The sequence below is a fragment of the Corvus moneduloides genome, chromosome 28, assembly GCF_009650955.1.
Source record: "Corvus moneduloides isolate bCorMon1 chromosome 28, bCorMon1.pri, whole genome shotgun sequence".
In the NCBI taxonomy this organism is placed as follows: domain Eukaryota; kingdom Metazoa; phylum Chordata; class Aves; order Passeriformes; family Corvidae; genus Corvus; species Corvus moneduloides.
Window position 1 is genome coordinate 872228 of NC_045503.1, and position 20066 is coordinate 892293.

A 20066-nucleotide genomic window follows, 5' to 3' on the forward strand; every position below is an offset into this window, starting at 1 on the left:
CAGAGCTCCCTCTGAGCACAAACACACAGGGACCAGAGTGGTTTTCTCCCGCATTTATTTGCTCCCATCTCCATCCCAAGCCCAGCGGCACCAGGAGATGGCCAATGGCAGATGCAGCTACACAGCGCAGGCCTGGCATGGGAGGCAGGGGCAGGAACACCCCGGCCCCGTCAGACCCAGGGCCAGGCCCACGTAGTGCTAAGTAAGAAAATAAGACACTCTCTAATTACAGTCTGAGATTAATGACAGGCAGCCCCGGGGACACCGACCCCGACCCCGGTTGCCAGCACAGTGGTCCCACGAGAGCAGGGGGGCTCAGGCAAAAGGGGCAGGAGGCAGAAGCCAGTGCAGCACACCCGGGGTCCCTGCAAGCAAGAAGGGGTCGGCCACAGCTCCCCTGCTACAGGGGTCCCCACCCCAGGACATGGCGGGTCCCACCTCCCCTCTTCCAGGGGTCCCCACCATGGGAAGGGGTCAGTCCCAGCTCTCCCCTGCTTCCTGCCCCAGGAGGGGGTCAGTGCCAGCTCCCCTCGGGCCTGAAGAGTTTTATTGCTTTCAGGAGCTCGCTGCCTGATCCCAGATATGAAGGGAAAGGAGGAGAGCCAAGCAGGGTGACAGGGGCAGGGGCTGAAGGCACCCATTAAATAAAAGCAGAGGCAGGCAGTGGGAAGGAGCTGCCCCCATGCCCTTGCTGGGATGAGACCAAGGGGCTCCCCAGCTGGCCAGGGGACAGGAGGAAGCAGCAGGACCAAGAGGGTCCCAGTCATTCCCCACTGCCCCCCATCCCCACAGCCCCAGTTCACCCTGAAGGGGTGTGTTCACTCCAGGCCCAACCCCAACCCCTGCCCCAGTTGGCAAGGCAGGGCTGGGGGGCTCAGGTGAGAGCAGGGGGTGCTCACGCCAACGCTGACCCTCTCCCAGCGCTGCCCCCGCCGGGCTCTCAGCCCTGTCACTGCTTGTCCCCCGGAGCTCGAGGTTCCCGGAGCTGCTGCGGCCATGGGTCGGGCGCTCCGGGCTGGGGGGTCCCAGCTGCAGGAAGGTGCGAGGGGCAGGGGGAGCAGCCAGACCCCCTGCAGAGACTGTCCCTTGAGTGAGCTCCAAGGGACAGCCCCGGGGTCCAGCCAGGCCCAGGGTCTGGAAGGACTGGTCCTCTCACAAGTGTTCACTGAGGAGGGAGAAAAGAGTGGCTGAGTCACAGAATCCCACAATGGTTTGCACTGGAAAGGATCTTAAAGCTCATCCAGCTCCTCCCCCTGCCATGGGCAGGGACACCTCCCACTGTCCCAGGCTGCTCCAAGCCCCAATGTCCAGCCTGGCCTTGGCCACTGCCAGGGATCCAGGGGCAGCCCCAGCTGCTCTGGGCACCCTGTGCCAGGGCCTGCCCACCCTCCCAGGGAACAATTCCTTCCCAATCTCCCATCCAGCCCTGCCCTCTGGCACTGGGAAGCCATTCCCTGGCTCCTGCCCCTCCATGCCTTGTCCCCAGTCCCTCTGCAGCTCTCCTGGAGCCCCTTTAGGCCCTGCAAGGGGCTCGGAGCTCTCCCTGGAGCCTTCTCCTCTCCAGATGAGCACCCCCAGCTCTCCCAGCCTGGCTCCAGAGCAGAGGGGCTCCAGCCCTGGGAGCAGCTCCGTGGCCTCCTCTGGACTGGCTCCAGCAGATCAGCATCTTCAGACATGGGGACACCTCCTGAATCAGGGACTGGGCTTCCCTCTCCCACAGCTCCCTGGAGCAGCTCCAAGTCCATCTCTGTCCACACCTTCCCTGCTCAGCTCCCATCACCACTGGCTCAAGGTCAACCCCGCAGTCCCATGGGGACACCCGTGCCACAGTCCCAGCCCTGCGCTCACCTGGCGATCCGGGACAGGATCTCCTTGACACGCAGCACCAGCGGCTCGTGCTGCAGGGGGTTGCTCTCAATGGCACTGTGCAGTTTGGCCATGTAGAAGTCCAGGGTGCTCAGCGTGGGCGTCTCCCCAGTTCCTGTGAGGTGACAGCCCAGTGAGCAGGGCCAGCAGGTCCCCACCCAACCCTGCCCATGCACTGGGGACGGCAGAAGGGACCCCAGCACCAGGTGCCACCTCCTGCACTGGCACAAGCCCAGGAACACATGGATTTGGGCTAATCTGGGGTGCAGCTGTCAGTGTGGCTCCAGAGAAAGAGGATCCCAGCCTGCCCCGGCCCAGGACAGGGAAGCCAGCTGGCTGTCACATCCCTGGGCTTCCTGGAAAGCCTCCCAAGTGCTGCAGGATCCCACCCCAGCAGCAGATGGGCACTTACCAGCACCCCACTGCCCCACTGTGCTTCCCTGCATGGGATGGGGGGACCCCTCAGTGCCCCTCTGCCCAGGCAAGGGTCCCAGCAGCCGGGGGCCCCCACGGCTGCCCCCAACTCACCGGGGATGGGCAGGGAGGCGAAGCTGGCAGTGAGGGCCTGCCGCACGGACTGCAGCTGCTGCTGCAGGGCCAGGGTCTGCCGCTCCTCCTGCGCCAGCTCCTGCTCCAGCTTCTCCTTGGCGCAGTTCATGCTCTCCGTGTGCTTCTGCAGGATGGCGTTCTGCTCCTCGAACTCCGTGTTCATCTTGCGCAGGCGCCGCAGCTCGGCCTCCCGGGCTGCCGGGACAGCACCGTGTCCGCAGGGACAGACCCCGACCTCCCTCTTCCAAACCCAAACCCCGTTCCAGCCACGGGGTCCCTCCATCCGGGCTCCCTAGGGACCTTCCACAGCCCCTACCTTTGTTTTGGTCCAAGAACTCCTCAGTGAAGATGGGCACATCGAAGGTGGAGAAGGTGTCGCTGCACTCGCCAGCCTGAGGGACAAGAGGGAGGGGTTGGGCAGGGCTGAGCCCACCAGAGGGGACCCCAACACCTTGGGGCCGGGCTGATGAAGGCACTGGGACAGGGTGAGGGCTGGCCCCACCTGGCAAGCGGGAAGGGAGGACGGCTATGCTCTGCCTCCCACCCCTCCAGAAACCTGGGACTCACAGCCCCGGAACTCTCTCTGCCCACCCACACCTGCAGCCAGCCCAGCAGTGCCACGTGCCTCAGTTTCCCCACACACAGGCAGACCTGACAGGGCCTTACCTTGTGCGGGTGTCCGTTGAGTAGGGTGTTCACGGCCACTGCGCCCACGTCCTCTGCAGGGGAGGAAGGAGGTCACCCCGGGGGCTGGCCTTGTGTCCCCGAAAGGCTCTGACAGCACCTGGCTGGATCCTGGTAGCCATTGCTCCCACAACCCACCTTTCTTGATCTTTTTCTCCTGGATCTTCTCCGTGCACATTTTGTAGGCCTCTGACTGCTGGTATTCCCGCAGCTCCTTCATGTACTGCTGCTTCTCCCGCTCCGCTTCATCCAGGTACCGCTGTGGCAGGGCACAGAGGGGCCTCAGCCTGGCCCAACCCAAGCTGCCGGGAGCTGCTGACCCCTCCCTGCCCAGCTCTCACTCCCGAGCACTGGGCCCAACAACTTCCCTGGAGCAAGCTCAGGGGTTCGGGGAGCAGGCTCTGGAGCTGCTCAGCCTTGGTGGTCTCTCCCGGGAGCCAGTACCTGCTTCTCCGAGAGCTGCAGTTTGCTCCACTCTGCTCCCAGCATCTTAGTGATCTCCGGGAAGGGCAGGTCGGGATGCTGCGTGCGGATCTGCTCGCGCCGCTCGTTCAGGAAGCGCACGTAGCCCGTCACGGGGGCTTTGGGGCCGTTGGGAAGGATCTTCTTCCTCTTCTTGCCCTTGGGCCAGCCCCTCTTCTTCACCGGCTGGCACCCATGGGGAAGGGACAGCCCGTCAAGGATCAGAGCCATCACATCAGTGGGACATGGGAGAAGCCCCCAGACCCACCTGCGCCACACAGCCCTCAAGGGAAAGTCTGAGCCCTTCCTTGGCCCATGGCCACAGCCACAGACTCACCTGGGCTGCTGCAGGGCAAGCGGAGGGACAGGGACAGCCCCAGGCCAGGCACCTTGGGCCCCACTCCCAGGAATCATGTGAGAAGGGACACGGGCTCCGGGACTCACCTCCTCCTCTGGCTTCTCGCCGCCCACCCGCGCCGACTCTCCCTTCTCCTGCTTGATGGCCACCAGGAAGTTCCCATGCTGAGCCTTGCCCGTGGCATGCCTGCAGCCAGAGAGCACTATCAGAGAGGGCTGGGACACCATGGGGACCAACAGTGACACATCCCCCAGCAGTGCGACCTCGCACTCACTGGCTCCCCCAAATGCCCCGACTCAAACAGCCCCAAACCCGGCACCGGCCATGGAGCCCCTGCTCCCATGAGGGGAGGCTACAGCAGAGCGATGGCACTGGAGCAGAGCCCAGCACTGGGTGAGCAGGGCCCTGAGGTCTGGTGGCAGCACTGGGACTCCTCGTCAGGGACATTTGGAAGGGGGTTGGCTCTTGGAGTCAGGTAACATCAACAGTCACATCCCTGCCTGTCACCTGGGCTCGGGTCACACCTTGGTGGGGAGTCCCAAGGGACTCTGCAAGGGAGGAGGAGCCGCAGTGGTTTGGATCCTGGCTCCAGAGGCACCCCCTGGAAGCATCACCCACACCCAAGGAACCCTGGAGGCAGAGGGTGAGGGCAGGACGCCAGCTCGACCTGCTCTGGCCACAACCACCCCGGCAGGTTCGTGCTGTCTGTGACACCTCCCCGACACCTCGAGCGGCCGCAGCGCGGGGCCCAGCTCCGCTCCCCAGGTCACTGCCACGGCTTTACAGATCAGCAGCTGCCTCAGGCAGAGCCTCCCTGCCCCACTGGGCACCCATGGGTACCACACTGGGTGGGTAGAGCCTCCCTGTTCCACCACAGCATCACCCTGGGGCTCCCCAAGCCTCCCCGGCACCTCCTCCACGCCAGCCCTGTCCCATTCACACTCCCGGGTGCTCAAGGCAGCTCCTGCTCTGCTGGAAATGTCTTCACCACATCAGGGGAGCCACAAAGGGCTCCAGAGTATCACCAAATGATGCTTGCTTGGGTTCTGACCAGGTCCCCAGACTTGGGAACCAGCCTGGGGCCAAACACAAGCCCCGGCACAGACGTGCCAAAAGCCACAGCGATCCCAACCTGCTCAGAATGCACCTTGGAATTTCCCTTGTGTTTGCCACATGACGTAGCTGGAGCACACCCCAATCCCTGCAGAGACCCCATTTCTCACCCAGACAAGCCATCCTTGCAGTTAATTCAGGGAGCCCCTTCCGTGAGCCCCCAGCAGAGGCTGCCACTGCACCGGCCCTTGCAGACAAGGTGGGACGAGTCCCTCCACTGGAATCAGAGGCCAGCCAGTAGCCACACTCACAAAAAAGCCTACAGAAAGGTGTGAGACCACCTCTTCTTCCAGCTCATGGGGGAAAAGAACACTTCAAGGCTGTGCAGAATCATGGCCAGCCTTTGGCTTTATCAGTTCCAAGAGCAATGTTCCCAGTGATGTCCACAGCATCATCATGTTCGCCAGGAACACATCAACACCCTCCAGCATCAGACGGATCACCCTCCCCCCTTGTGATCCGGATTCCTTGCATGCCTAAGGATGCTTTATAAAGTAAAGTTATCTCGGGCAAGATTCCTCCGCAGCCAGTTTGCTCTGGAATCCATCTCCCTCCACCTCTGAGGCACTTCCCCATCCGTCCACCCCCCCCCCCGTGCCAGAAGGGCCAAGGCCAGCTCAGGACAGCACAAATCCCACAGGAATTCAGCCCTCACTGGTTCTGATCTCCCAAGATGCTTAGAATCAGAGAATCCTGAAATATCCTGAGTTAGAAGGGACCCTCGGGATCATCAGTGCAGCCCCTGGCCCTGCACAGACACCCCAACAACCCCAGCCTGGGCATCCCTGAGAGCGCTGTCCAAACGCTCCTGCAGCTCTGGCAGCCTCGGGGCCGGGCCCATTCCCTGGGGAGCCTGGGCAGTGCCCAGCAGCCTCGGGGGGAAGAACCTTTCCCGGAGCTCCATGCCCAGCCCTGACCCAGCTCCAGCCGTTCCCTGGGCTCCTGTCCCTGTCCCAGAGCAGAGCTCAGCCCCTGCCCCTCCGCCTCCCCTCGGGAGGAGCTGCAGCCCCCAGGAGCCTCCCCTCAGTCTCCTCTGCTGCAGCTGAACGAGCCAAGTGCCCTCAGCCGCTCCTCAGACCCTTCCCCAGCTCCGTGTCCCTCCTTTGGACACTCTCCAACAGCTTTGGACCCTTCTGATCTTGTGGTGCCCAGAGTGCCCCCAGCACTGGAGGTGAGGCTGCCCCAGTGCAGAGCAGAGCGGGACAATCCCTCCCCAACACACACAGAGCACCCCAAGGCTCGGAAGGGGGGCAGTTTCTGCTGCTCTTTCCCCAGGGGCACTGACACAGGGCAGGGCGGCCGGAGGAGGTTGTGGCAGGTGGTGGCACTTACAGCAGGGCGGCGGGCGGCTGCTTGGTGCTGTGGGCCATGGGCGGGGGTCTCGCTCAGCACCCTGCGGACAGAGCCCAGCTCGCACCGCCATCGGGCTGGCGGTGCCCACCGGTGTTCCCCTGCCGAAGCCGCCCTCGGAGGTGTCTCTCTCGTGGGGAAATCACAGGACCCCTCCCCGAATGGCCTCTCCTCCCCCAGCCAGTCCCTCACTGGCCTCTCCACCCCCCACAGCCCCCAGGGCCCGGGCACGAGCTCCGGCCCGCTCCCACTGACCCCCCCCCCCCCCCTCCCTGGGGGTGCCATCGCTGCCCCCACGGGCTCGTTCCCCTCGTCCCCCTCCCACCAGCGATCCCCAGCGTCCCCTGGGCCCTCCCCTGCAGAAATCCCCCCCGAGACCCATCGCAGCCCCAACAGGTTCATCCCCATAACACTGCGCACCCCCTCGCATCCCCAGTGCCCCCCGGTACCCCCTCGCTGGCCCTCCGCCTCTCGCCCTCCCTCCTGGGGTCCCACCGCGGCGCCCCAGCGGGCTCGCCCCCACACCTCGCCCTCTATCCGCGATCGCCCCCCAGCCCCCCATCGGATCCCCCCATGGAAACCCCCATGGAATCGCCCGTCCGGACCCGCCGCCGCCGCCGCTCACCTGACCACGCCCCTCTATTATTATGCAAACGAGGCTCCGGCCGCGCCGCCCTCGATTGGCCGCTCGGCGCCGACTCGTTGAGCGCGGCCCCACGCGGATTGGCTGGATGTGATGACGTCAGAGGGAAGCGGCGGAAGGGAGGGCGGGGCCGGCGGGCGCGGCGCGCGCGCGCGGCCGGCAGCCCGACCAATCAGCAGCCAGCTTGGGGACGAGGAAGTGTTGTGGGGAGGGCAGCGCCTTAAAGGGGCACCGACAAAGAGGTGGGGACGCACCGCCAGCGGCCCGCTGTGGGCAGCGCCTTAAAGGGGCAACGTCACGGCGGGGTCCCACCGCCACCGACCCATTCCAGTGACCCCAGTACCTTCCCATCGCTCCCAGTATCCTCAGTGCCCACCGCAGCGCTGATCCACTGATTCAGTTACCCTCCCCCACCGCTCCCAGCAGCCCCAGTACCCACCCAGCAGGGGGTTCCCATGACACCAGTAGTTATCCCAGAGTCCCAGGGACCCCAGTACTCCTCCAACACTGTTTCCTGTCACCCCAGTACAGCCCATACTGGTCCCAGTCACTCCATTAAATACACAAGGGGAGGTCCCCCACGACCTCCAGTCTGCTCCCAGTGTCTCCAGTATTCACACTGTTGGGGATCCCCCTGGTGCCTGTAGTCACCACAGAGTCTCAGTGACCCTAATACTCCTCTCAAGAGGGTCCCAGTGCCCCCAGTACTACTCGTACTGGTCCCAGTCACACCAGTACCTACTCAAGAGGAGGTCCCAGTTGCCCAAGTATGCCCACACTACTCCCAGTGACACCAGTATTCACCCAAGAGGGGGTGTCCTGCGACTCCAGGAGCCACCCCAGAGTCCCAGTGACCCCAGTACTCCCTCCACAGTGTCCCCAACCACTCCAGTACAGCCCATAATGGCCCCAGACACACCATTACCCAGAAGGTCCCAGTCACCCCAGTACCCGCCCCCTCAGCTCCTACTGACCCCAGTGCCCATCCAAGCAAGGGCTCCCCACGATATCTGTAGTCATCCCAGTGTCCCAGTGACTCCCATCTGACTGGTTCCAGTGCCCACAAATCCCTGTACCCTCACTCCTGTAGTCTGACACTCCCCACTTAGTGCATACTGGGATATTGGGGTGACTGGGAGCAGTGTGATGGTGTATTGGGATCACTGGAATTCAGGCAACTGCTGGCATCATGAGGACGCCTTGCTTGAATACCAGGGTTACTGGGAGCAGTGTGGGTGTACTGGTGTCACTGGAATTCTGGGGTGCCTACTGACAGCATGGGGACCCCCTGCTTGGGTGGGTACTGGGGTCACTGGGAGCAGTGTGGGGGTACTGGAGTACTGGTAACGGGATGGCTGGGACTGTTACAGACAGCACTGGTGTGACTGGGAGCAGTGTGAGGGTACTGGGGTCTGTGGGACTGTTGCAGGCAGGACAGGAGCAACTGGAAGACGTGTGGGAATAATACTGGGATCACTGTGGGGACAGCACTGCTGTGACTGCGAGCAGTACAGGGCCGTTACTGGGCGACTGGGAGCAGTATGGGGACATTACTGGTCTGATCGGGAGTAGTATGGGGACAGCACTGGTGTGACCGGGAGCAGTATCGTGGTACTGGTATAGGGCCACTGCTGGTGTGACTGAGAACGGTGTGGGGACTGGGAACGGTGTGGGGCAGCACTGATGCGACTGGGAGCAGTGTGGCGGTACTGCTGTGTCTGGGAGCAGTGTGGGGACAGCAGCGGAGTCACTGGGAGCGGTGTGGGGACAGCACTGGTGTCACGGGGCGCTCACCCGCTGCCGCCTCCCCCCCGCCCGGGTCACCCCCCGCTCTCCCCGCCCAGGACGCGGCGGCCCCGGGGGGGGTCACCGGTCTCGGCCGGTCCCTCCCTGTCCCTCCCTGTCCCCTCCCATTCCCTCCCTCCCATTCCCTGCCGGTCCCTCCCGCCGGGCCCGTCCCGCTGCTGTCCCCGCGGGCTCCGGCCGGGCCATGGCGGAGTCCCCGCAGTCCCCGGCGGCCCCGGGCCCGGCGCTGCCGCTGCGGGCGCGGCTCAGCTTCGCGTGCGGGCACTTCCTGAACGACGCGTGCTCGGCGCTGTGGTTCACCTACCTGCTGCCTTTCCTGCACGCCGTGCTGGGCTACGGGCACGGCGCGGCTGGCGCGCTGCTGCTCGCCGGGCAGGCGGCCGACGGGCTCTGCACGCCCCTGCTCGGCTTCGAGGCCGACCGAGCCCACGGCTGCGGCCGCTACGGGCGCAGGAAGGGCTGGCACCTGGCCGGTGGGTGCGGGGCACCGGAGGGACCGGGGACATCTGGACGGGGGGTGCGGGGGACCGGGAGCTTTGATGGGGGGAGCTGGGTGGAGAGGGGTGACCCGGGGAGAGCCTTTCTGGGGTGCCCGGGGTGGAGGGCGGTGACCCTGGAGGGCTTTGCTGGGGTGCTCTGGGTGGAGGACACCCGGGGGAGCCTTTCTGAGATGCTCTAATTGAAGAGGGATGGCCCCAGGGGAGCCTTTCTGGGGTGTCCTGAGTGGGCGACATCTGAGGGGGGAACTTTGCTGGGATGCTCTAATTGAAGAGAGATGGCCCGGGGGAGCTTTTCTGTGTGGCTGTGTTGGGGAACATCCAGGTGAGCCTTTCTGGGATGCTCTAAGTGAAGAGGGATGGCCCCGGGGGAGCCTTTCTGGGGTGCCGTGGGTGGAGATGGGTGGCCCTGGGGAGACTTCCTGGGGTGTCAGTGTTGGGGGACATCCAGTAGAGCCCTTCTAGGATGCTCTAAGTGGAGAGGGACGGCCCTGCGGGACCCTACTGTGTTGTTCTGTGTTGAAGGACACGTAGGGGAGCCTTTCTGGGGTGCCTGGAAAGGGGTGGCCCAAGGAAGGGTACCTATCCAAGGTGTCTTGGGTGAAAATGGGTGGCCCCGGGGTAGCCTTTCTGGGGTGGCCTGGATGGAGATGAATGGCCATGGGGAGCCTTTTTGGGGTGCCTGGGTTGGGGGCCACACAAGGGAGCCTTTCTGGAGTGCCATGGGTGGGACACACTGCTGGGGTGCCAAAGATAAGAGATGGGTAACCCCGAGGGGCTTTGGTTGGGGGAGGGGAAGAGTGTGGCTGTGAGGGAGACTTTTTGGGGTGCTCTGGGTTTGGGGTCACCTGGGTGAGCCTTTCTGGGATGCTCTAAATGGATGCATCTAAGGATGGCTCTGGAGGGGCCTTTCTGGGGTGCCCTGAGGGCGTGGACTGAGGTGCCTATACAAGGTGATGTGTGAAAATGGGTGACCCTGGGGGAGCTTTTCTGGGATGCCCAGGGTGGGAGACACCCTGCTGGGGTGCCCAGAAGGGGTAAGGGTGGCCCCAAGGAGCCTTTCTGAAGTGCCCTGAGTGGGAGCTACCCAGGAGAACCTTTCTGGGATGCCCTAAGAAGAGAAGGATGAGCTTCGGGGAACCTTTCTAGGGTGCCCGGGGTGGGGTACAGCTGGGAAGGGTTTGCTGGGGGATGCTGGCTGGAGGGGGTTGGCCCCAAGCAGCTCTGCTGGGTGGACGTGGGTGGCCCTCTGGGGTGGTACCTCTGGGGTACAGGATCAGCCCCAGGGTACCTTTCTGGGGTGCCCTGGAAGAGGGGGAATGAGACCAAGGGTGCCTTTCTGGGTCAGGGGGGATCAGCCTTGGGGATTCCCTGGATCAGGGAGGAACCAGGGTGCTTTGTGGTGTGGAGGTCTCCCTGAAGATGTGGGAGCCTTTCTGGGGAGGGGGACCGTCATGTGGCAGTGAGGTGGGGACAGGGTCCCCCCAGCTGGAGAGGGGCAGCCCCAGGGCTGAGCAGAATTGTGTGCCCTGGGGTGGAAGGGAGCAGCCTCTCCACGGAAGGGGGGGCTGCGCTTGGGGCTTTTGGGGTGCCTGGTGGAGGGTGAAGGGGCTCTGGTGCATTGGCAGTGCCCTGGGTGACAGGAGATGGGCCTGGGCTACTCTGTGAGGAGGGGATAGCCTGGGAGGTGCCTTTCTGGGATCCCCTGCGGCAGCGAAGTGGGGACAGAGGTGTTCCATGTGTAGGGGACAGCGGGATGCTGAGGCTGGATGGGGAAGGGGCACCATGGTGTCCCTGTCCTGCCTGGGCACCATCCCACCCCGGGGGCTCCCCGCTGCCCCGAGGGCTTTGCGCGTGAGTGGCAGCGAGCTGGGGTGAGAGCCACGTGCTCAGACCTTGGAGCGGTAGCAAAACCAAGACCAGCAGTAAAATCTGGGCTCCCAAAAGCCCAGGTGCTTCCTGAGCAGCTCTTGGTGTCCCCAGGGGGGACCGTGCAGCGTGGGGCCCTTGGCTGTGCTGGGGCTGGGCACCCCGGGGGCCAGCAGTGGGGTATGGCCATGGGATGCACAGGAGGCTCTGGCTCATGGGAATTATTTACAGGTTCGTCTTGTATTGTGCCCTGGGTCAAAAAGTTCAACGGAGTCCAGGGGCTGGTGGGGACCCATCTGGCGGGGTCCCTCTCTGAGGGGACAATGTGACATGGAGAGCAGTGTGGGGAGGAGAGGGGTCCTTGGTCCCTCTCTGAAGGGACAGCATGGCCTGAAGAGGGGTCCTTGGTGCTGTGAGTGGTGCAGGAGCCTGCACATCCTGCTTAGCTGGCACTGGGGACGGGGCAGTTAATGGAAGAAATAGCCATTGATAACAACCCTCGATAACAACCGGGTGTTGCCTCACCCGGAGCAAACCCGCGCCGAGCAAGGACGGTTGTAGTGTGGGTGCTCTTATCTTGATCCCAAATTTATCTCGACCAACCACTTCGTGCAACCCAACAGCAGCCTGATAAAGTGTCTGACCTCGCCGGAGCTTGGCTTGGTGAGTCAGGGAGAGTGCTGAGGGGGCAGCTTCACCCCTGGCCCAGTGTCAGCCGCATCGGCGCCCTAGATTTAGGGAAGTGGCCGGAGCTGTTCCGTCCCCCTGCTCCAGCCGGGTGCTGCCCGGGAGCACAGAGGGGAAGTCCTAACTCAGGCCCTGCACGGGGGCTGCAGGAGCAGAGCACAGCCCAGCAGGGATGGCGGCTGGAGAGGGATAGGGGCTGGAGCAGAGATGCAGGCTGTTTCCCAGGCTGGAGCGTGGGTTATTCCCAAGGAAGCCCAGTGCCCACCTTGGCTGACCACAGAGTGACCAGTGGTGGCGGCAAACCCACCGGAGCCGGCTGTGCCGGGGCCGCTCGGCTCGCTCGATCACGCTGCAGCGAGGGGTGTCGTGTGGGACCGGGGTGTCTCGTCCGGTGGCAAACCCGTGCTCAGATCAGAGGAAACGTTGTGAAACCGCAGCCTCGGGGCGGGGGACACACCACGAGTTGCTATCGGTGACATCTCCCCGCCGCGGCCGCGGTTCCGGGTATTCCCACAGGCGGTCCCGGATCTCCCCGTCTGATCGCCAGCTCTTTTTTGGGGTCCAGCTTCCTGTCACAGTGGGGAGGAAGGGTGAGCGTCTCTCTGATGCCTGTCTGAGCCTGTCTGGCAGTGCTGTCCCAAAATCCCTGCCCCAGGCGCCTGTGCCGAGCAGCCTGGCATTCCCGTGCCCCGCGGGGCCAGCAATGAGAACCCGGGCCTCTGCCTGCCCTGGGGTGCTGCAGGGGTGGGCAGGATGGTCTTGGGGGGGTCCCATGGCCCCACTCGGGAGAGCAGGGGGTCCCCAGGACCCCTCTGACTCAGTGCAGCCACTCCTGGGCACTTGGGGTACATGGGTGTTGGGGTGCCAGAGGGGCACAGCTCTGTGGGGTGGCCAGGTGAGATGACCCTGGTGGTGGGCACTGCCTGTCCCGGGGGCCATGAGGAGGAGGTGACACTCCTGTGGTTGTGCTGGTGGCGATGGTTCATGGGTGGGCACAGGAGCAGCCCTGGAGGTCCCACAGCCCCTGCCTCAGTGCTCCCCTGGGAGCCCTCACAGCCCTCAGGGGGCTGCAGAGCCTGACCCTGTGGGGCCCTGGGACCCTCACCCCTCATCTGGGCCCAGTTAAGACCCAGGGAACAGAGAGGATCTGGGCTGGTTTGAGCCTTCGTGGACTTTCCCATGCCTGTGGTTTGTCTGGGGCAGAGGCACCACGTGTGCCCGAGTTCCCTGTCCTTTGGAGCTCCTGGAGCACCAAAGCCGACTGTGAGCCAATGTGGGGACCCAGCACCCCTTGGTGGGATGGATGGGGCTGGGCTGGGATTGTCACTGCTGCCCTTGGCGCTGCCCTTGGCGCTGCCCTGGCCCTGCATGGCTGTGCCATGTGGGAGCAAGGAGGAGGAGGAATTGCCCTTCATGAGTGGGAGGAAGAGGAATCACTCATGAGGAAGAGAGGTTCTTGCAAAGTGGAGAGTATACTTTGGGGACCTGGCAAAGCAGGTTCCCCTCAGCTGCAGGAACAGCTCTTCATCAGCATGCAGAGAAGCTGGGGACATGTAGGACAGTACCAGGGGACATGTGGGACAGGGCACCAGGCTCTGCATCGGGGCCTGGGGGCCTGTGGAGCCGCTTAGCAGATAAACTCTGTAACTTTGGGAAAGGGGAGGGAGAGGCCAGGCTGGCCTGTCTGCCCTACCCACAGCGTCCCCATGCTGCGTCCCCAGGCTGTCACACTACAGAAGAGGGAGGAGCCTGGCTCTGGTGTCCCTGACTCAGCAGGGCCTTCCCGGAGCCCCCCATGGCTCTGTGTCACCCTGTCATGCAGCGGGTGATGTCCGTGAGTGTGGCAGAAGCATGACTCTCTCTGCCAGCCCCACTCTGCCAGCCCCACGGGAGGGGAGACGTGGAGACAGATGGGGTGCCAGTACCCATGGGACACCCAGAGCTCTCCCAGCCTAGGGGTGCCATATCACCATGGCCAGGCAGCAGGGAGGGGTTATCTGACTGGTTATCTGCACCTGGGGACAGCGAGAACCTCTTGGTGGCTGTGGGTGTGACAGTGAGGGTCTGTCATGATGTCTTGAGAGGACAGAGCAGTGCCAGCACTGTGTTGGGGAAGCACCTTGACTGGGGGGTGCCTGTCTGTGCTGGGTGCCAGAGGGAAGGACATTCCCTGTGCAGGATGGGCTGAGGGGGTGTCTGGAGCTCCACGTGTCTCAGCTGGCTGGGGAAGGGGCCGACCTCCCTCCCCAGCTCCGGGGTAGAACCTATCCTGGAGAGGGCTGTCTGTGTCACATTGGAGTCCCAGCCAGGTGTGCAGCTTCTCACTGCTCCGCTCTCTCCCCAGGCACCACCTGTGTCCTCGTGTCCTTTCCCTTTGTCTTTAGCCCCTGCCTGGCCTGCAGGGAGAGCACTCCACAGTGGGCAGCCTTCATCTACTACCTCCCCTTCATCGTCATCTTCCAGTTTGGCTGGGCGGCCACACAGGTGTCCCACCTGGCCCTCATCCCCGAGCTGGTGAGCAGTGACCATGGGAAGGTGGAGCTCACGGCTTTCAGGTGAGCGCAGCCACACCTGGGAGTCCCCTGGGGCTGGGGGAGCTGCCCTGCCCATGCTGGGTCCCACTGCTGTGTGACAGGAGGTCCCTGGGTGCTGTGGCACACCGGAGACCTTGGCATGGCAGGATGAGGACTGGGCCATGTGAGTGTCCTGTGGGATGTGCCAAAGGACACTGGTCCTGGGTTGGTGGCCATGCCAGGGATGTCAGTGATGCAGCCTGTGGGACACTTCCTGGGCTGGGGACACTTCTCCTTTGGGAACTGGGGGTGGCATTCAGCGAAGGGACTGTTCCTCCCAGATGCCCTTGGGGAGAGCTGGACATGGCTGTGGGGACTGTTCTGGAGGTGAGATGTCCCCAGGGCCAGGTGGGCAGTGCACTTGGCTCATCTCTGTCAGGATCAGGATGTGAGATGGGGTGTTTATCCCATGGAGCAGGGTGAGCAGGGAGGATGTGGGGTAACTGTGGGGCCAAGTGGTCCCACTCTGGGGGTACCAGATCAGGCAGCTCATGGCATCCTTGAAGCAGAGGTGAGCTGTGGCTGGAAGGGGAACAGACTGACCTGTAGGGATCTTGGTTTCCTCCCAGTGAAGTCCCAACACTTGGACTGGGCACACTGGGAGTTGCACCATTAAGGCTGATGCCTGGCCAGGTGCCTCGTGCCCGCAGAGGTATCGCCTCAGCCGTGGCACTGGGGTGCAGAGGCTGTAGCACATTTGGCTTGGAGGGCAGCCATGGGCCGAGCTGCCCTGCTGTGCTGTCCCCTGTGCTTGTCCCTCTGCATCACCCTGAGGTTTCCTTCCCCTCAGGTATGCCTTCACCGTCATGGCCAACATCACTGTCTATGGCCTGACCTGGCTCCTGCTGAACTTCCAGACGGACCAGCCCGACCACATGGAGCACCTGGGCCCCCAGGACATCCCCGTGTTTCGGGTGAGTGACAGGGCACAGTCCCTGGGGTTCCCTCTTCCCATGGCTCAGCTGGGGAGGTACTGGAGGGAGTAAGGGGGCAGTGCTCTAAAACCTCACCAACTGGGCAAGAGCCACGCTGAGCCCTCCCTGGAGTTTGGGAACCCCTTCTTACCCTCCAGACTGCTGGGGGGCTGATGATGGGCTGCCCCCACTGCTGTGCTCACCCCCACTGCCTCACCAGAACTTGGCCCTCATCGTGGTGGGGCTGGGGGCCGTGTTCTCCCTCATCTTCCACCTGGGCACCAAGGAGAAGCCATACCCACCAAGGGTGCGGCTCGAGCCAGAGGAGAGCACCCCGCTGCTGCACAAGGAACCCCCAGGCCCCTTGCTGCTCTGGAAGGACTGGCTGCTGGAGCCCTCCTTCTACCAGGTACGGCTGGGCGGGACTCCCCTGGCCTGGGCTGCTGCCCTGCCTGGGCACCCTGGATGTTCTGCAGGCAAGGGACTTGCCCAGGTGCGGGTGGGGATGGAGAGAGGGGCTGTTTTGGGCACCCATCCACCACCTCAGAGGGGCCATCCCCTTCCTGGTGGGCACCTGTGCCGTGACAGCTGGGCAGGGAAAGTCCTTCCCACGGGCTGAGTGGTGATGCCCTGGCCCTGCCCCTCACAGGTCGCGGTGCTTTACATGGCCACCCGCCTCATCGTCAACCTGTCCCAGACCTACATCGCCATGTACCTGACCAACTCGCTGCTGCTCTCCAAGGTGGGTGCAGGGCAGGGACACGTGGACAAGTGTCCTGATATGGCCTGGGGCTCATCTCCTCCCTGTCCTTGTCCCTTGCAGAAGTACATTGCCACCATTCCCCTAGTGATGTACGTCAGTGGGTTCCTCTCCTCATTCCTCATGAAGCCTGTGAACAAATGGATCGGTCGGAATGTGAGTCCAGGGTGCTGGAGAGGCTGGAGTTTGACCCCAGGAGAGGCCCAGGGGCCAAATCCTGGCTATGAGCAGAGCTCCTGGCACACCTGAGCTGGAGAGGAGGGACCCCTCATGGACTCTCTGCCAGCAACCACCCACTGCAGCATGGGTCCCACTGGGACTGGGAGTGGTGGGCAGGGATGGGGGCAGGGGCCTGTCCTGCACATCCCTGGGGCTGGGGAAGGCAATGCTGGCCCAGAGTTACCATGTTCCTTGCAGGCCTGACTGGGCTGCAGAGCCCTGTGGTAGGGGCAGATGGGGGTCTGGCTACACTGGCCTGGGTGGGCACACAGTCTGCAGTGCCAGCAGGAGGGACCCTGCAGTGTGTCCCCTCTGTGCTGTTGGGTGCCAGTGGAGTGTCCCCTGCCCTCACAGACACTCTCCCACAACTCTGCCTGGGGCTCAACCCTTGGGCTGCAGAACAGCCTGGAGCACAGCAAGGACCTGCTTTTGGGGTCTCCTTGTTTAACTACACCGTGGACAGAGCCAGGGCTGTCCCTCATGGGTCCTGGGCAGTGCTGGTCCCCCTGCTTGCTCCTCCCTCACCGAGTGCCAGCTGATGTCTGAACTCCCCCCTCTCCCTCTGCCTGTCCCCATCCCAGCTGACTTACTTTGTGGGCATCCTGGTGGTCCTGGCCTTCGCCTCCTGGGTGGCCCTGGCCAGGCCGGTGGGAGATGAGATCTACGGGCTGGCCGTGTTGCTCGGGGCCGGCTCAGCCACCATCCTGGTCACCTCCCTGTCCATGACTGCAGATCTCATTGGCACCAACACGGTACGGCCGCTGCTCCTGGTCGATGGAGTGGGGGGGTCATGGCAGGTTCAGAACGCACAGGCTGGGGTGGGCACTGGTTAGGGTTGGGGGATGGAGACGCTGGGAGTGGGCTCTGCTGGGAAACCCCGGTGTGCTGTGCCCCGTGAGTGCTGTGCCCCGGGCTCTGCTGCTTTGCTGCAGTGAGGGCTCTGCCCATGAGAGGGCACACAGCGCTGCTTAGCCCAGCATGGCACAGCGTGGTTCCCTCTCCTCCCATAGCACAGCAGCGCGTTTGTCTACGGTGCCATGAGCTTCACGGACAAGATGGCCAATGGCCTGGCTGTGATGGCAATCCAGAACCTGCACCCCTGCCCGTAAGCGTCTCTGCAGAGCTGGGACTCCCCATTGCTGAGGGGCCACAAGGAAATATTCCAGGGTTGGAGCAAGAGGCATGGGTGGGAACCAGCTTGGATTTATAGAATCCCAGAATGGTTTGGATTGGAAGGGACCTTAAAGCTCATCTTGTTCCACCCCTGCCATGGGCAGGGACACCTTCCACTGTCCCAGGCTGCTCCAAGCCCCAATGTCCAGCCTGGCCTTGGCCACTGCCAGGGATCCAGGGGCAGCCCCAGCTGCTCTGGGCACCCTGTGCCAGGGCCTGCCCACCCTCCCAGGGAACAATTCCTGCCCAAGATCCCATCCAGCCCTGCCCTCTGGCACTGGGAAGCCATTCCCTGGGTCCTGGCCCTCCATGCCTTGTCCCCAGTCCCTCTGCAGCTCTCCTGGAGCCCCTTTAGGCACTGGAAGGGGCTCTGAGCTCTCCCTGGAGCCTTCTCTTCTCCAGCTCTGATTTGTCTTAAACCCTTCTTCGCCTTCTCTCCCAGCCTTGGACGAGGGCCCGAGCCATGCCCTGGGGATCTCCTTGCCCTGGGCCTTTCCCTCTCATCCCATTGGGAACCAGTCCTAACTCTGAGGACATGGGACCACTGTCCATAGCCTGGGGCTCCAGTCCCAGCCTCCAGTCACATCCCTGCCTGTCCCCACAGGACTGAGCTGTGCTGCCCTGCCTGTGTTGGCTTCTACCGCTGGGTGATGGTGCTGGTCACCGGCGGCATCGCCGTTGCCGCTGTTGCCACTCTCTGCTGCATCATGGTGTGGCCCATCCGGATCCGCTGTGAGTGGGGCTGAGGGCTTGGGAGCGGCCTGGCATGGGGCTGGGGGCACTGGGAGCCCCATGGCCAGTGCCAGCTGGGCTAAAGCCGCAGTGTCTTTGCAGATGGCCCCAGTGGGGCAGCGGTGGGAGCCCTGTCTTCACTGGGCTGGCTGCGGCCACGCTCGCAGGGGAACCCTCATGGTAGGACACGGGGCAGGGCCATTGTCCTGCTTCTGCTGCTGCCCCCAGAGAGGGGCTGTGTCTGCTTGCTGTGCCCTTCTGGGGGGTCAACACCCCCCTGGCCCAGTCATGGCCATGCTGGCCCTGGGGCTCCAAGGGGTGCCGCGGGCAGCTCCGTGTGCTGGCAGCAAACGTGGGGGACGGTGGGGTGACCTTTGCCAGGCTGGGGAGTCAATACCCGTGCTCAGTGCCTGTTCTGCCTCTCTGTGCCAGTGTCTTGCTCTGGGGTGGGGGAACAGGACGGACCCCTCGTGCTGCGTGGGGCCCTGCTGGGTCAGGCCCCTGGTGCTAGCAGAAGAGTCCCAGGAGGGCCAGGCCACCACGTGTGAGTCACCCCACACTGCCATCTCTCCTGACCTGTCCCTCCTCTTCCTCCAACAGCAGCAGGTGCTGTTGGCCTGCAGGGGCTGAGCAGCGCCAGGACCCCCGAAAGCAGCACCAGGGGCGCTGAGGGAGAGAGCCGGAGCAGCACCATCAACTGAGCGGAGCCACGTCCTTGACTGTCCTCAGCCACCGTGTCCTTGGCCACCGCGGTGCCACACTCTGAGCCCGGAGGGTCCCCTGCACTGGGGGCCTCTGGGCTCTGGGGAGGGGGTGACCCCCACCCTGTCTCCTTGCACTGGACCCGTGTCCCCATCCTGGACTCTCGTGTCCCAGACCCCAGCGGGCTGATGAAGGCTGTCCCTGGTGCGGTGTCACCGGTGCAGGGTCACCTGTCACCTCTCACCTGCACAATGAACACTAGAAGGGCCCGGGCCGGGCTGGAGCAGCCCCAGCAGAGGTGGGTGCCCGGCCCGAGGTTTTACCTGCTTTTGTAAATACGTACAAGCGGCACTTTATAAAGGAGGAGAAAAATGAGAGAAAACAACAACCGCAGCGCTGATGGCCCTGGGATGGAGGTGGGATCTGCTCTGGGGTGCGGGACGCGACAGCTGGGGCTGGAGCCGGTTTGGGGCGCGCAGGGGGCTCGGGGGGTGCCCAGAGCTGCTCCCGCCCGGCCCCTCGGACAGGGGCGGCCTGAGGGGCGGGGGGCAAAGATGGCCGCCCTCAGCAACCATGGCGGCGCCCGCACACAAAATGGCGGCCGCGGAGCAGCGGTGGGGACAAATGATTGGTCCGTGTGCGGCAGCCCCGCCTCCCGGGAGAGGGCAGCCAATGGGAGCGGCCCTTGCGTGGGGGGGCGGGGCCTGTGAGAGTGTGTGTGTGTGTCTCTGTGTGTGTGTGTGTGTGTGTGTGTGTGTGTGTGTGTGTCCCTGTATATGTGTGTGTGAGAACATGGATGTTTGTGTGCTCTGCGTGCGTCCATACCTCTGTGCCCACACGTGCGTGCAGGGATGTGCTGTGAGCACACAAGGTGCCAGCGGGAGGGTGTGGGGGGTGCGTTCATAACCCATGGAATGGTTTGGGGTTGGGAGAGACCTTAAAGCCCATCCAGTTCCACACCTGCCATGGGCAGGGACACCTCCCACTGTCCCAGGCTGCTCCAAGCCCCAGTGTCCAGCCCGGCCTTGGGCACTGCCAGGGATCCAGGGGCAGCCCCAGCTGCTCTGGGCACCCTGTGCCAGGACCTGCCCACCCTCCCAGGGAACAAT

The 20066-nt window shown here is 63.8% G+C and overlaps 2 protein-coding genes across 5 annotated transcripts; one reads left to right on the top strand and one right to left on the bottom strand.

Moving 5' to 3' along the window:
- Positions 1 to 38: 38 nt before the first annotated feature.
- On the bottom strand, positions 39 to 7104 carry HMG20B (high mobility group 20B). 2 transcript variants are annotated; one of them, XM_032092844.1, is made up of 10 exons: positions 7008 to 7104; positions 6365 to 6425; positions 4006 to 4105; positions 3544 to 3747; positions 3238 to 3358; positions 3082 to 3134; positions 2732 to 2807; positions 2395 to 2610; positions 1849 to 1981; positions 39 to 1165 (listed from the first exon to the last, which is right to left on the bottom strand). In XM_032092844.1, exons 2-10 carry the CDS (start codon positions 6400 to 6402, stop codon positions 1153 to 1155), a joined length of 954 nt encoding a protein of 317 aa, XP_031948735.1. In that variant the 5' UTR covers positions 6403 to 6425; positions 7008 to 7104; the 3' UTR covers positions 39 to 1152. The 2 variants fall into 2 exon arrangements, with proteins under 2 accessions (XP_031948735.1, XP_031948734.1); XM_032092843.1 differs by having other exon boundaries at positions 6988 to 7008.
- Positions 7105 to 8980: 1876 nt separating this feature from the next.
- Positions 8981 to 19345, top strand: MFSD12 (major facilitator superfamily domain containing 12). Of its 3 annotated transcripts, XM_032092837.1 has the most exons (11): positions 8981 to 9304; positions 14229 to 14439; positions 15248 to 15371; positions 15592 to 15780; positions 16021 to 16113; positions 16195 to 16287; positions 16932 to 17102; positions 17361 to 17455; positions 18128 to 18255; positions 18358 to 18435; positions 18856 to 19345. In XM_032092837.1, exons 1-11 carry the CDS (start codon positions 9016 to 9018, stop codon positions 18954 to 18956), a joined length of 1572 nt encoding a protein of 523 aa, XP_031948728.1. In that variant the 5' UTR covers positions 8981 to 9015; the 3' UTR covers positions 18957 to 19345. The 3 variants fall into 3 exon arrangements, with proteins under 3 accessions (XP_031948728.1, XP_031948730.1, XP_031948729.1); XM_032092839.1 differs by lacking the exon at positions 18358 to 18435 and having other exon boundaries at positions 8982 to 9304; positions 18859 to 19345; XM_032092838.1 differs by lacking the exon at positions 18358 to 18435 and having other exon boundaries at positions 8983 to 9304.
- Positions 19346 to 20066: the final 721 nt, after the last annotated feature.